Raw genomic sequence first — 15,934 nt, 5'->3', positions numbered from 1 at the left:
ACAGAGAGGGGAGAGGGCTAGCTTCTAGAAGAGGTCTCACTCTACTTCATAGTCTGGTGGGGTTTTTTAAATTCTGCCTCCCGCAGCTTTAATAAAGCCCTTAGATGTGTGCCCTGACATGCATCTTAAAGCTACCTAAGATTTCATAGTCTAATAAGCTGTGATTTATTGTCTGGTAGCTTTAGTAAATGCTTTGTCACCTTAGGACTGGAAGTGCAAGTATGTTGATGCCTGGTGCTTGCCTCGGCCCCTCCCCTTTGGCTTTCATGGCCAGCCTCTAAATTCACCACCACAGTGCCAGGAGACACCCAAAGCATGATTTATGACCTAGGTGCGGACTCTGTATCAACAGAAATCCTTTTCATGACACCATGCAAGCAAACCCTAGAAGAAGAAAAAAGGCTGAACTAATGTTTCTGGAAAGTCTCATAATGCCTGTGGACCGGTGCTCATGAAATATGACTAGAATTTATGATCAACAGAAGTTGCAGTTTGACAATGCATTTGAGGGGTTGTGAGGAAGTGAGTTACAGTCTGTCTGTCTGGCAGATTTTAGTAAGTGTAGATTTACTGTGCTTTTCCTCTGCAGGAAAGAATGAGGGAGACTGATCATAGCTTTATATGAATGGAGAAGTTTGATGTCTCTCTCCCTCAGGTGTGATAAATCTCTCACAGGCTGTTGCTGCTCATCAGCAGACTGAGTCCTTATTAGTCCTTTATCCTGAGCAGTCGTTCCTTTCACATTTGACCTTCTGCACTCAGCGTTCACCATTCTTCCCATAAAAACAGTTCCAGTAAGGATAGTACTGGCTTCAGCAGCTTTGTCAAGTCTGTTGTACAGATAGTTTTCTGCATGAGTATGGTATTTCTGATTCAGTCTGACAGGCCATAAATACTATACCAGCTGTGCCTTATGTCTGTTTGGGTCCCTTATTTAACCCTGTCTATGTTGACATGACTCTGGGAATATATTAGCCTATCAGTTTACAGTTTAGGGATCGTTTTCTAGGCTGCTGTCTGGTACCAGGGTCGCTAAAGCTGGAATATTTAGACAGATTCACAGGGTCAGGGTCAATCCTGTGTTGACAGGCTTACACCAGTAGAGGGCAGCATAGGTTAACTACTAATCACCATCCAGGCACAGCAGCAGCAGTGGTGTCCAGAATATTGATTCCTCTCTCTGTTGGCTTCACCATGAGCGTGTGTGTGTGTGTGTGTGTGTGTGTGTGTGTGTGTGTGTGTGTGTGTGTGTGTGTGTGTGTGTGCGTTTGTGGGAAAACGTTTTGGGAACTCGCTTTCAATCAAAATGATCCTGGTTGAATTGTCAGTCCTTTGTAGTTTGATATTGATTGTCCAGTGCTGTTGTGTTTTTCACCTCAGGGCCACCATATATTTATCATCATGCAGATATGCACACAACACACACACTGGACCTATTTGACATGACTGAAAAAAAGGACTCCTAACACGAAAACATAATATACATAAAGCACTTTATTTTACTGTCTGAATGACATCATAATAATTTCCTAAAAAGTTTCCTGAAAATAATTATGTCAGTTTGTTCTTTATATGGAAAATATAAATAGTTCTCAATTGCTACACTTCCGCTTAATGAATTCCAATTAACTGCTGATGTAACCAACATCATTTTTTGGTCAGAGCACTAGGGGTGTCACGATTCAATTCGATTACGATTATCCTGTCATTCGAATCGATTCAATATCATGATGCGTCACCTCATTAATATTATTATGTATTGCTGCACATGGTTTTCATCAACAAATTCAAGCAGTCCGATATATATGTATCTGCTCATGAAAAAGACACTTCCTGAATGTAGCGGTGTCTGAACACAGCAGACAACAGACAAATGGCAAAAAAACAAAAAAACAGCAACCTGAAAATCAACAAGTAACATCATTAGGCAATAATCGATTATGGTCTGTCGCTGCATCGATGCAGAATCATTTAGGTCCGCATCACGATGCATCAATGCAATGTTAAATTTCAACACCCCTACAGAGCACAGAAGGTCAGCTGAACATGCAAAAATGGAAAATTTGTTTTAATAAATCATACAGTTCAACATATATGAATATAAAATGATAATAAATCAAGGGTTTGAAGGGGACAGTTCCTTAAAGGAAAATCCTATTTTCCCTGTAATTACCAAATTACATAGTTTACATAGTTTTCCTCAGAAAGGATTTGGAAATTACAGATCTGTAAAATAAAGTGTTACCATATACTCTATTTCTCCCCTTACTTTTGAAGTGGCATTTGTGAGTGAAGTACCTCAAGCAAGTTGAGTGGGTTGCAAATGAAATAATGTTAGTTCATTATTCATTTAAGATATACCGCTAGTGGCTACTTAACATGTGTCCCATGATGCCTGCCCATCCAAAGGTGATAGAGGTCAGCAAATCATCTCCAGAATGATTGATCTGTAGCCAATGGCAAACGGAGGGCCCTAACCCAGCATCCTCCCTTCTTTCCATCCTACTCTTCCTGTGTCTCTCCATCAGCCCTGTGCTCATGTACCTGTCCAATAATGCCATCTGTCCTCTCCCCAGTGGCAATTGACCCACCACTGTCTTCTCACTTCTCTCCTCTGCCCTGTCCTCCCTCCCTCTTCTTACCTATGGATGATACAGGATCTCCATGCTCCGATTTCACCCTCTCATCATGACATCCATTAAAGTGGCGCTGGGCCCTGGGCCCCCGTTGGCCCGACAGCACATTAGTACTCGGCCCATTGAACGCCAACAAGGACCAGCTCTGAATTATTGATACCAACACAACTAATGAGGAAACCCTATCTTAGCTCTTTTGCTGACACACACACACACACACACACACACACACACACACACACACACACACACACACACACACACACACACACACACACACACACACACACACACACACACACACACACACACACATACACACACACACACACACACACATACACAAATGCTCATGGAAGGAATTGCACGCATAGCTGTATTGATGATAACTATTGTTCTAGCTGCTAGAGTCCCATTTTCAAAAAGTAATATTCGCAGAGCTCAGTTCATTTCCTGCAGACTATGTGTGTTTATGTGCTTGATCTAAGGAGCCACAGGCTCAAATTCCTTTTCTAATCTGTGTTTTTGTCCTTTTCCACTTGACAATGTTTGTTCCACATCTGTGAGTTCATTATTCTCTGTGTATAACTGCTTATTGTTAATACTGCTGCAGGTGTTAGATCTTGGTGGCGGTTGTGAAAGTGGTAGAATTTTTGTGCACCTTTGTTAAGAGCCACCATATGTTCCATAACAGCAACAGCTTTTAGTCAGTGAAATGTATCCAAATTTACATTCTGTAAGAATTTGTGTGGGTGTTTGTGACCCTTAAGTCTACCAAGGTTTACATACAGTGGCTAAAATGTGTGCTGCTGTGCAGAGAGGTACTGGAGGTGTCAACCAGCCTCCTTAGTATTCACTCCAACACCCTGTGACTCACAGCCTCAGTCTGAGAGCGTAAGAGGAGGGGGGTAGAGAGAAGAAAAAGAGGACAGAGCAGGACAAGAGGAAGCCATATGAACATCAGGCAGCATTTTCTGTCGACCCAGGCTCATGTGTTTATATCTGTGTGTTTGCAAGCATGCCCGCCCAAGGGGATTAATTTTTTGACAGCTTTGTTAAGCCTTCTCTTAAGCACTGAGCTTCTCAGTAACATTGTGGCTGTGTGATTCTCAAAAATCCCTCTCTGGCTATCTTGCCTCTTCACAAGGGAAACTGAAGAGAGAGAGAGCGTCGGGCTTGGACATGACAGCAGGCATTGTTTGAGTGGTTTCTTGGTGTGGAGGAAGTGGACCATAAGGAGCTGGCTGTGAAGCTCCTCTTCAATTAGTGGCTGCATTGCTTTGGTCCACAGTTTAATTCTCTGCAGCCCTTCTCCTGTGTCTGACTCTGTCTTTGTTTCTGTATTCCATCATCCCGGTCGTCTCTTCTTGTCACTCCACGTCTCTTCATCCCTCTGTCAGTTTGTATTTAGTTTAATCTCTGCCCCTCCTTCTTCTGCTTCCTCCGCTCTGTCGCTTTCTATTTCATCTCTCCTTTTTACTTGCCACCCCTCCCACTCCGATCCCAGTCTAAATTCCATCCCTTTGATGAAAACACAGTGGTTGATAAAATGCGTAACCTTGGCTGGGCAGGTTAATGAGAGATGGAGGGAGAAAAAGGAAAAAGGACAGAGCCACACAGATAAAAGGTTAATCCTTTAACAAGTCCTTATACACATGGAGTCAAAGTGCTGAGAGAGGGGGGCGGGGGTTAAACAACACACACAATAAACAGATTTCGACAGTCGAGCTCTCCGTAAAGGGGAGATGGGTGACAAGAGTATGGGTAAAAAAAGGGAGAAACAGTGGTTGACGGAGACAGCATTTTCTGTCAAGCTCTGTCTCTTCTTCATGACTTTCACTCTGCATGATGACAAGTGTCTGCTGCTGTTTCCATTGGTCGAGGCTGCCACCAATCAGAGCAGAGGCATGTAAGGTGCCTTTAGGTTATACCCAACCCTAAAAACAAGATGCAGAGACAGGGAGAGAAAGCCAGAGTGGGAAAGGGAGTGTGTGTTTTACTGAGACAGACCAAAGCAGGCACCGACTTTACAGTGCATTGAAGACCTTCCCTTCTGAAGCTCCCTGTGAAATGAAACAGTAAAGAAGAAAATGCTTGTCAGCTGTTAGTTGGAGACCACTGCAATTCCTCCTGACTGTTGTGGAGAAGAAGATCTTGGCTCTGTAGCCTCCCCCTGTGATTGGCTGTCACACTTTAGGCTCCCCCTCCTCTCTCTGACTCCCCTCTTCTCTCTTTCTCTCTCTCTTTCTGTCTCATCTGCTACTAACCCCCTCCATACTGTCCTCAGGCTCACCTGAGCCACAACTGCAGAAACGCTGGACCTCCTCCACACACACACACACACACACACACACACACACACACACACACACACACGCTCTCTCTCTCTTTCTCTCTCTCATGTTCACACACTCAGCTTTTCACCTGGAGAGGGCAGGCGCAAGGGAAGGCATGTGCAGCAGCAGCAGTCTCTACTCACATCTAGCGCTGCCTCTCTGAGTTGCTTCTTTCTGGAGAGTGGAGAGGAGCTCTGAAAAAGAGATTTTGGAGCCATTGTCCCTTGGCGAAAGCAGGCGAGACAGGGGCAGTGAGGGAGCACTTGTAAACCCAGGGACACCAAAGGCAACGCACATCATGATTTTGGGTGAGTTGTCGCTTTTTGGTGTATGGGATTTTGGAGAGGTTAGTCATGTTGTTAGATCACTAATCCCTACTTAAACGTGGCCACCAGCAGCTCTTTATTAATAGTGTGCTCTGCTTGGTTTCCATTCTACACAGACTGTGTTTGTCAGTACTGAGCTCTGGGATGAACCTTTAAATCATGGTTACTGCTTGTAATTACGATAACACTGTGCCATTAATATGGCAGGTGTGAGTGATGACAGGGAAGGTCAAAGTGTTTGGAGCTGGACTGTATCATTATGGACTGTTTGGTCATGTGACCAGACTCCACCATTCTCATGTCCTGCCAGAAAAGGTGAAGTGACAAAGATGCTATCATATCTACTGATAAGTGACGAAATGCTAATTTATACAACATAATATATATTAAGTATATATTTTATGGGGCATTTATTACAGTTTCTACCTAACCTTTCCTTATAACCTTGCTAACCAATGATGAGCAGACAGGTCATCACACAAATGGCATTAAAAAAAAAAAAGAAAACCACAAAAGATTCAGCACAGTATAGCTTTTAGTTACTGTATTATACAGGGTTGTTCTGTTCTGAGTCAGCCTGCACTTTCTTCTTTAGTATTCTGGTCTCATTCTGGCCATGTCTGAGAGAGGGGATTCTGTGTGGTCTCTGTGCCCTACATAGTCAGCTTGTATTCATACAGAGGATGGGAGCTTGCCACTGTAAGTCCAGCGGTATGACCGATCCTGGGTTTGCTGCTGTGTGGTTAGGATAGGCAGAACGTGTATGTGCGTGTTTAATAAGCAATGCAGTGCCTTTCAGCTTGTGAAAGTGTTCTAGAGTCTTCTAATTTGTGTGTCTGTGAGACTGTGTGAGGCTGTTTGTGTGCATTTGTTTTAAGTGTGTGTGTGTGTGTGTGTGTGCGTGTGTGTGTGTGTGTGTGCGTGTGTGTGTGTGTGTCTGATGTGTGTGTGTTGCTACATTCTCTGCCAGAGAGGCCACTTTGTTTTAACGCATGCCTGGGCTGATTCAGGAGCAGCTCTGCTCCTCTGCTCTCCCGGCAGGCATGTTTTTCAAAGAGACATCTCTAATGATTTTAGGGAGTCATGTAGACTGCAAGTTTGAAGTGTGCACGTTAAGTGTATGTATTCCGGTGAGCTAAAGGCTCCAAGCGAGTAAGTAAAGTAAATGTCTCAGAACAACTCTCAAATTTTTCTTTTGTTTGTTTTACATGGTCATGGTCTGTTTTCGCTACATTTCCAGTTTCTGCCGCTGGTCAAAAGGGAAAAGTTACCTGACTTGAGCCTCATCTAGCAATTAGACAAGCACTGTCTTGATCAGGGTGCAGATGGTAGCAGCTACTGTAAATGATATTTGGCCATGACGTGCCTGACCTACAGCTGTCTCATGATAAAAAACCATAGGTAGACTTGATTATGAAAGCAATAGTTTGAGCTGAGGGGAGTTATTACAGTGTTTATTTTAACTGTTTAGCATTACATTGGTGAGAGTAATAAAACATGGAATGTGACTTCTGTTATGCAGTCCATTAATTCTGCCTTTGCAGGAACACTGAATGCTGTCAGTATAAACTTGTTCTAGGTATGGCTGATTTTTTACAGCAGGCTGAATGGCGTTTAAACAGTGATAATGTACTATAGCTCGGATATACTGAATATGTGTGTCTTTTTCACCACATGTAATGGTCCATAAAATCTTCCCCCTTCACACCTGCCAAAAAAGCTGACCTAGACTTCTCCTCATTAAGTTGTCACTTATAGGCATCTTCCATTATTTTTATTTGAACATTGAGATTTTCCAGTGCCTAACATTCTGCTCCATTTGCGTGATGATGTGGCTGCTGAGCGATTTGACATTTCTGGCTTTCCTCCTCTGAAAAGGGTAATGTCATTGTAATGACCTTTACAATTTTTATGCTGGCTGATGTGGACCCCTAATCAGCAAATTTCCTGATTCAGCTCGCTGATATAAATCTGCACATTTGTGATAACATATCTCTGAAAAATGGCAATATATATAACTAAAAACAAAGTGATAATGAAATTCAATATGTGTACGGTGTGAGTACGCCTGTGTAAACCCTATCACCACATTAGCAGCTGTGTCTGTTTGGCTATTCGTCTATTCCTAGCTTTTGTTTTCTATGACCTTGAGCAAACAGCGTTTCCCAGTGCAGCTCTGTCCTTGACGTTGTGTTCACAAGTCCATGATAACTAGCTTCGTAGGCAAACCAGGCCCCTGGCAGAGGTCTTTGGCTGCTGTGATAGCGATGACAGTCCTGATGCTGATAATGGCAATAGATGTGTGATTGTGCCGTACAGTGAGCTCTAAACAAAGCCACGGGCAGCCAGCTTAGCTGTTTGCCTGACATGGGCTCTGCACCAAGTTAGGGGTATACAGTATGGGGCTGCTGGCTACTGATACTGTGTGTTTGCGTGTTAAAACCTGTGTGTATTATCTGGGCAGAGAACAAAGCCAAGCAGCGGGAGAACAATGTCAAACTAATAGAGAACATGATCACCAGGCTCCCGTTGAGCCTCTCGATTGACTGTGGTGTCATTGTGAACAGCCGCCATGTTGTCTAAAAAATCCTCCTATGCTTTCAGCTTGCTGATGCCTGGAGGGAGCTCCTAGTATGGAATCCGCCTTTAGATAAGAAATGTTTATCACATCCTCTCACTGGTACCTAAAATGCTGCATGATGACGGCCGGACAAGCATTCCTGGGACATTCCACTTAGTTAGTCTCATCTCAAAGTTTTTAGGGGGAGTCTCAGTCATGATCATTTCATGTTTGGATACTGTTTTTTGTCTAATCTGTCTTGTCTGTTTGAGTCAGAGCTGACCCCATGAGCTCAGGGCCATGCAGTCTATCTGTCTCTTTGTCTATGTGTTTGTGTGCCCACTCCGGCCTCATCTGTCTTCATAAAATCTGTCTCTGTGTTGACCTGTCTACATAGCTATTGCTCATTCCATTCACCGAGCTCTCCACCCCCCTTCCTCTAACAGCCTGCACACACTCACCTGGTTCCACAGGTCAGCTCAAAGAGACACCGGAGAATGCGTCTTTGAGCACATCAGCAGTTTTCCCCCCATTTTCTCCATGACTGCTCTGTTCCCTTTGTTTATGTCAAAGTGACACAGTAATTATAACTCCTTAATGAGCCAGATATTTGGTATCCATGGCACAGATTGTTCCATTAGGCTTCTTTGCAAAGCCAAGATATAACTGGAACGCTTTTGTGCAGTGGAAACTTAAGAATTCTGCAGTGAAACATGCTCAACAAACTATGCATGGCTTTTTTGCATGGCTATATCTTAATGTTTTGGAAACACTGATATATAAACTTTCATAACCTGTGAATACAAATTATTGCTAAATCAATCTTATTTAAGTTCAAACTTAAGTGCAACCTTTATATTTTTGTCTAGCAATGGGGCCCACTGGCTTCAAATTTCACTATGTTGTTTTGCAGAATATCCCCTTTCCATTCAGTGGAAATATTTTTCTTCTGGCAAGTGGTGAGATGGCTGTGACATAGTGCTGTGCGATGACATAGTTCACTGCACTTGAACCAGTTCACCTTTCAATAGCTCCTCTATGTGGCACGGCACTCATTGAGGAAAACATATTCCCAACTTAGTAATTAGAATAGGCCACATATCTCAGGAGTGACCTAGGATGCAAGATTAATGTGACACTCATCAGAAGGTAGACTGTACTGTGTGTGTATGTGTGTGTGTGTGTGTGTGTGTGTGTGTGTTCTTGTTTAACTATATTCGTGGGGCCCAAAAACCGGGAGTCCAGTATACTTGTGGGGTCCCGACAGCTTTGTGGGGCCAAAATGCTGGACCCCACAAGTTTAAAGGGCTGTTTGAGGGTTAAGACTTGGTTTTAGGATTAGGGTTAGAATTAGGTTATGGTTAAGGGTGAGGGTAAGGGTAAGGTTAGGCATTTAGTTGTGATGGTTAAGGTTAGGTAAGGGGCTAGGGAATGCATTATGTCAATGACGGGTCCCCACAAAGATAGTGCCGCAAACCTGTGTGTGTGTGTGTGTGTGTGTGTGTGTGTGTGTGTGTGTGTGTGTGTGTGTGTGTGTGTGTGTGTGTGTGTGTGTGTGTGTGTGTGTGTGTGTGTCTGTCTGTCTGTCTGTGGGAGATGATGTGGGTCTATGTATGTGGGTGGGTGGAAGTGGCAGCACTCTCTCTTCCCATTTCTTTCTCTAGTCTTGCTCACTCCTGGTTTGTGGAGAGGACTTCTCAGTCAAAAAGCCACTATAACAGGTCTCTTCCCTTCTTGCCCTCCCTCCTTTTCCCTGCTCTATTGCTCCATTTGTTTATGCTGGAGTGGCTGTGTGTCAGCAGGTTGTCAATACCGTCTGTAAGAGACTTTAATGAATAGGCCTGTTATTGGACTGGTGGGAAGGCAACCCATTGTGTCTGGGAGTGCATCTGTGTGTGTGTGTGTGTGTGTGTGTGTGTGTGTGTGTGTGTGTGTGTGTGTGTGTGTGTGTGTGTGTGTGTGTGTGTATGTGTGTGAGACCCATCAGTGTGTGTAACACTGCAGAGCAGAGGGAGGTGGAGGTGTCTGTTCTGCTCTGACTCCCACTGCTTCATTGGCCTCACTGCAGTGCCCTCTGTCAGAAACCATTCACTAAAAGTAAAGGCCAGAACGGAGCAAAAGCGCGCATGGTTTCATTTTGTGAATTAGAGTGATGAGGTCTTTTCTCACTCAAAACACACACGGAATGTAAACATGATGCCGCACTAGCATACACTCAAATAAAATGTATAGTTTACGCAACACACACCAGTGCTGGCACCTGCCACCACAAGCAGCCTGCTGCTGTTGCTCTGTGAAGCACAAAAAATGCACCTGTGCGTGATTATGGTGTCACATTAGTGCATTCACCAAGGCAGCCCGCTCACTACTTACTGGGAATCCTGGGGCTACAAGACACCTGGGAGTTGAAGCCTGGAAAATGTTCTGTATGCTTCAACAGTCACTCTGATCACAATGTGGAAAGAGGCACAGATGATTCTTTACGCTACAGCTCTCTAGTGTTTTCAAAGAGGAATTGTTGCCTTTATCATAAATATATTTATTGTCATCTACTTTCCTTACATTTCAATTCTGATGTATTTTATTGACATCTTGATTGTCAATTGCCTTTTGTTTGTTAGTGTTCATGTATTGTGACATTGTTCTTTAGGACTTTATATGCATTTACATCTTGTGAACTACAAATAAGTTAAACTATATTTCCCATGTGCACTTGCACCGTTTTGTCACAGGTGTTGGATTACCTTGTGTCAAACATTTGCCCTGATGAAAGTCTAGGGATAAGTCTGGCTTTATTATTAAATGCTTGCATTGTACTTACGTGTGCAAAAACATCTTTTTCTTCATCTCACTATAAGAGAAAGGCATTTTAGAGAGTTAGACACTAGTGCAGTGACATAACTGTGTCAAAAGGCTGATTTTATACTCTCGCATTTTATACAAGCATTGGTACTAAAATATTACTCAAATACAGGCTCAAATATAGACCAGAGCCAACAATGTATACAGACATAATCAGGTTTGCACATGTACAAGTGCAGGTACACTGTAGAGATATGAAAAAACATATCAGCTTCAAAGCACCCATGCTTGACCACTTTCATTTGAATGGTACATTGTAAAAATGTTAATCGCATTTTATATTTCTTTTGTTAAACGCGACAATCTGCTGCTGCAGGGCTTGAAATAGCAGAATGCTATACAATGCTATACAGTATATCAGATTTATAAAAATGTGAGTGGTGCATTTTCAGTCAATGTCAAATTCAGCCCTTGTGTTTTTTTCTTTCTCGCTTATCAAATGTAAAAAGTCAGATGTCAGACTGTTTTATTGAATAACTAATGTGACAATTCAGTTACAACATTGTATGAATAACAATTTCTTAAACGGTGACATAGCATAAAAAGGATGTGCAAAGCTAACGTTTGGCGTCGATAGATGTTGCATTAATCATGCCTGCTCTATGTGCTCAGAAGAGAAGAGGGGTAGAAGATGAGGGGGAAGAGAGAGAGAGAGAGAGAGAGAGAGAAAGGCAGGCAGATTAAAATTGAGTGAAAAGTGAAAGTGAAAGAGAATTAGCTACATACAGCTCTGGAAGGAAGAAGGAATTCCTCTGAGTGCTGTTGAGATAGAGTTTCAAACAAAGACCAAAAGAGAAATCAATTCTCCTTGAGATCCAGCAAGGTCAATTCATAGGGGCATGGCTAGAGTGGAGGAAGCTAAAGGGGAGGAGGTGGAGGAGGAGGAGGAGGAGGAGGAGGAGGAGGAGGAGGAGGAGGAGGAGGAGAAGGAGGAAGAAGTTGATGAAGCAACCAAAGAATGGTAGAGCAGGATTGAGTAAGCAGTGTAGGAGGAGAGAGACTTAAGGGTGCATTGAAGGGATAAAGGCAGAGAGGAAATGAGCTAACAGCAAGATGAGAGACTGGGTATAGAGTGGGGGTGACGATCCTTTGGTTAGCTGGCCTACGGGGAGGAATACATGCTTCCTTCCAACATCAATTCATTGAGCTGTAGTCTCTCTGTATCCTCTGAGTCATACAAAGGGGAAATGTGAGCAGTATATCTAACACACTGTTGGGAATGTTGCCCTACAGCCCTGCGTGAATTTTAGTCATTGCCACAAGAACATCTCCTCACTCTGTGACTCTGTCCATCCAAACAAGCTCTCACCTTACTACCACAGGGTTAGCCAGTTGCACAGACTGAATGAATAGTACTTGCTTTTGCTTCCAAGAAGTCTTGAGCTAGCTTCTAATCCTTAATGTTACATGAACAGCTCAAAATAGCCTAAATCTCCACTCCTAACGCCTTCCCCTGCAGACTAAATCTGTTCCAATATGTTTTAATGGTGTGTGTGTATAGTGGCTGATGGGATGCAGAAAAGCATTGTGATAAAATGTGGCTGTAGTTTTGGCACAGACCTGCTCTCTGTGTCGTCTTGCCCATTGACAGCTACTGTAGCTATACAGCTAGCAGAAGGGTTCTTTGGAAAAGCTTCAGTTCAATGTTGGGTGAGAGTCGGGGAAGCCTCACTAGCAGGTAGTTATGGGATCTGTGTGGCGCAGGGCTTATTGCAGGCGTCTGGTATGCACACCTGTCTCTGCACAAGTTCTGCCCTGAACAAGCGGCCCTAACCCTCGGAGAGAGAGAGAGAAAGAGAGAGAGAGAGAGAGAGAGAGAGGATAAGGGGCTCTGCCAGGACCTGCACCACAGCTCCCTGCACCTGCCTGGGGGAAGCGGGGGGAGGAGAAAGGGAGGATCAGGAGGGTGAGGTGCCAGAGGTGTGGATTAGAAGGATGTAAGGGACACAGGGGTAATGTGGTATCTGAGTTCATCCATTTACAGTATGTTACTATGTTTGTTTGTATCTTATTGCTTGTGTTTGGCACACGTTGTATTTTAGGATCTTGGTTTCCTTCAAGGTCAGTTCTTATGTACATTTAGCGGAGCGGTTTTATTGCTTGTGTTATATGAAGATCCAAGATTGTAGCCTTGACTGAATTTTCAATCCCCCACTGTCAGTGTCTTCTATTGCAGTAGCAGTCTGATACACGGATGGATGAACTCCTGCTTCGGCACAGCTCTCAACTAACACTGAAACTCAGACAGTGGCTGGCAATGTGGTTCAAAAGAGCACTGATGAAATGTAACAAATAGGAGGCAAAGAGGAAGAATGGAAACAAGCATTTTCCATAAAAGTTTGTCGAGACTGGTGCAGGTGGCCCGATGAGACAGGATAACAGCATAAACATAAGCGACTTCACACTGCATTCTTCACATCTGAATAATGTTGGTTAATGTTTGGGCTTGTAATGGGATTATTAAAGCGGCATCAGGGGTATGACAGTGTGTCTGGAGCACAGCAGTAGCCAGCCCATATACATTGTAACAGCAGTGTTTCTGCCTCCATTCTAAATTTTCTCATTTGTACCCGTGATGGCTTGCGTAAATGTGAGAGATTGTATTTACAGAAGCACTGAAGATTTTTGTGTCTCTGTGCTGGGCCAATAATCACCAGCCAGCCACTGCCACAAATCTTCATTAGAGGATTAGCCGACAGGGAGACAGCTTGTGTTCTTTTGCTTTTATTGGTGGCCCTGCCGTTCAGTGCTTTCAGCCTCTGCTTCTCCCCTTACGTCTCCTCTGCTTAAACCTGTGAACATAGCCGCATGCTCACCTGAGAATCACACCTATACGTACACTTTTTCTTTGTCTCAGTCTTTTGCCTCCTTTTTCTATCTTTGTCTTTCTCCCACATATGCTCAATCCCACATGTACATAATGCTCACGCATCCTGTCAGTTTGTTCCCTTAAGCTGCCTGGCGGGCACTCATACTCAAGGCAGAACAAATTAAGGTCACAGCACAGAGAGCCCAGCCAGCAAAGGACAACAGGATCTGCCAAGTGTGTCTGTGTGTATGTGCGCACCTATATTGTTTTGTCTCTTCTGACCTCTAAACAGTGGCATGACTCCAGAGAGAGCCGTTGTCAAATGGCAACAGTCCACTCAAAGGAAAACTGACCCTTATTGCACCATTTTGCAGGAAAATAGGTGTCATCTCGTCCCTTTGAATTCAGGCTAGAAAACAGAGGGAAGAATGCTCTTTTGAAGGCTCTTTGATATCACCTGATGAAGACTACGGGATTAGATTCCCTCTTGTGCCGGCTGAGAGTGTTGTGACTCATCTCAGGCTGTTGTTGGCCCATCAATGCTGTTCTGATCCCTGAGGGCTTCTTTCTTTTCACACACTTTGGTGGTGAGCATACAGTACACAGCAGTCAAGGCCACCTGCACCACGATAGACAGATAATAGACAAATAATATAGAGAGATTAGAATCATCATCTTCAATCCAATGACTTTACATCTTCATAGGTTCTTGAAATGGTGCTCCTTTCTACCCTAACCTTTCAGCACTTGACTAGAGGTAGCTACATAATCAGACTGACTGGTCCCGGTGGGGTCCAGAAGATCCAGAGGGCTCGTCTCTGCCAGCCCGGGCCTCAGACCTCCCCTAAAGGGCAATATCGTATTCTGCCTGACTGTGCGCACCTGTGTAATCCATAGCTGCAGGGAGGGTGACCTTCACAGCAGGCAGCCTCACAGAAGGCTGCGACACAGGCACTCAGGGAAGAGGACAGGCTGGGCAAAAAGGGTGCTGGGGGCAGGATATGGAAGTTCTCAGATAATTACCCTGCATATTACACTCTCTACATGTTAAAGGGCTGTGTTTTAATTACAAAAAGCCCTTCTGCATCCGTTTCATGCCACTAACCTAAAACTAAGTTTTTTAAATATACAAGCATAGAGTTTACTGTTTAATACACTGAAAAGTTTTCTATATCAATCATTTTTTTAGTACAACAACTTCTAACGGAGTATAGCTCAATCTTGAGCTATAGTCCTGTTGGATAGAAATGCGTCACTAACCACAAAGCAGTGTCAGTGTTTGCTCTGTGTCTTGGGAGAAAAAAAAGAAGAAGCTGTTTATCATTAACATTTGCTGTGCTTTCTGGGCACCCTGCTGCCTCAGTAAAGGTGAAGCCAGTGCCAGAAAAAGTTATTGACAGTTATGTGAGGAGATGACGCAGCCAAATAAGTCCCTGCTCATGAATGATGCATGTCCCCACCGGCCCTGATGGAGAAAGAGAGCGAAGCTGGATGACAGCTGGGGTGCTGTGTGTGCATGGTGCAGAACAAGGTGAGACTCTTTATGGTACAGCCCAGCTCTTGCTCTCTCTCCCTCTCTCCTTTTCTCTTCCCCTCCTTTTCTTTCTCTTACCCACTCACTCACAAATATACACAAAATCCGGAGTTCTCAGTGGAGCTGTTACTCTGTACAAGTCTCCCCTGAGCCTGTAAAGCCACACAGTGACCTTAGAAATGGTTTGTTTTAATGCTCTGTCACTCTCTCCACCTTTCCTCCATTCTCTCCTTCATACTTTGATTCCCTCTCTCTTTCTCCTCCTATCTTTTAGCGTCTCCCTCTCGACGAGCCCCTCTATTTTCAGCAGAAACAATCACTGTATTTTCCGTCTCACTGCCTTGCGCTGCCGCAGTCTGAGACTGATAGCAGAATGGAGGGAGAAGGAGAGAGATGAGAGTAAAGGGGGTGGGCTTGGGACGTGTGCAGCACGCAGGGCAGAAACAGGAAAGGCTACAAAATGGTTTGCTGTTGTCGTCACTGTAGTGTCACATCTGTCTGTCCTTTTAGCAGCAGTGGAGCAGCTAGCGCATCACCATGGCTTTCCACCACAGTGTCAATGGCCTGTACACATCCACATTGACGTGTACAAACATGCAAACTGCAGACGCCTACTACATTATTGCTTAGAGTTGCTGCCACGGTGCCTTTGGTTATTTGGCTATGCATACCTGGAATAAGAACATCAAGAGTAAAGCCAAAGATATATATTTTATCCAAGGCATGAGCAAATCTTTAACTTTAATGCCACATAATACATAATAATACATATGTGGTAAAATCTAGAATCCCTCCAAGAACTACACTTGCAGCCTTTGATTTATGCGCATGACATTCAAGCACTGTACACATTTTCAAAATCGTAGCAACT

The 15,934-nt window shown here is 43.8% G+C and overlaps 1 protein-coding gene across 3 annotated transcripts in view; it reads left to right on the top strand.

Moving 5' to 3' along the window:
- znf385a (zinc finger protein 385A) overlaps positions 1-15,934 on the top strand; it is a 65,000-nt gene that overhangs the window by 2,238 nt on the left and 46,828 nt on the right. The window contains exon 1 of one of the 3 annotated variants that reach the window (XM_039801670.1): positions 4,608-5,280. The exons of 1 other annotated variant lie outside the window; for it this stretch is intronic. In XM_039801670.1, the coding sequence (XP_039657604.1) occupies positions 5,271-5,280 (10 nt within the window). In that variant the 5' untranslated portion in view covers positions 4,608-5,270. Of the gene's footprint in view, positions 1-4,607; positions 5,281-14,905; positions 15,061-15,934 lie in introns of those variants that run through there. One more of the 3 variants, XM_039801668.1, reaches the window with a different exon arrangement.

This window comes from Perca fluviatilis, chromosome 5, assembly GCF_010015445.1.
Source record: "Perca fluviatilis chromosome 5, GENO_Pfluv_1.0, whole genome shotgun sequence".
Taxonomy (NCBI): domain Eukaryota; kingdom Metazoa; phylum Chordata; class Actinopteri; order Perciformes; family Percidae; genus Perca; species Perca fluviatilis.
This window is presented reverse-complemented; position numbering and strand designations above follow the sequence as displayed.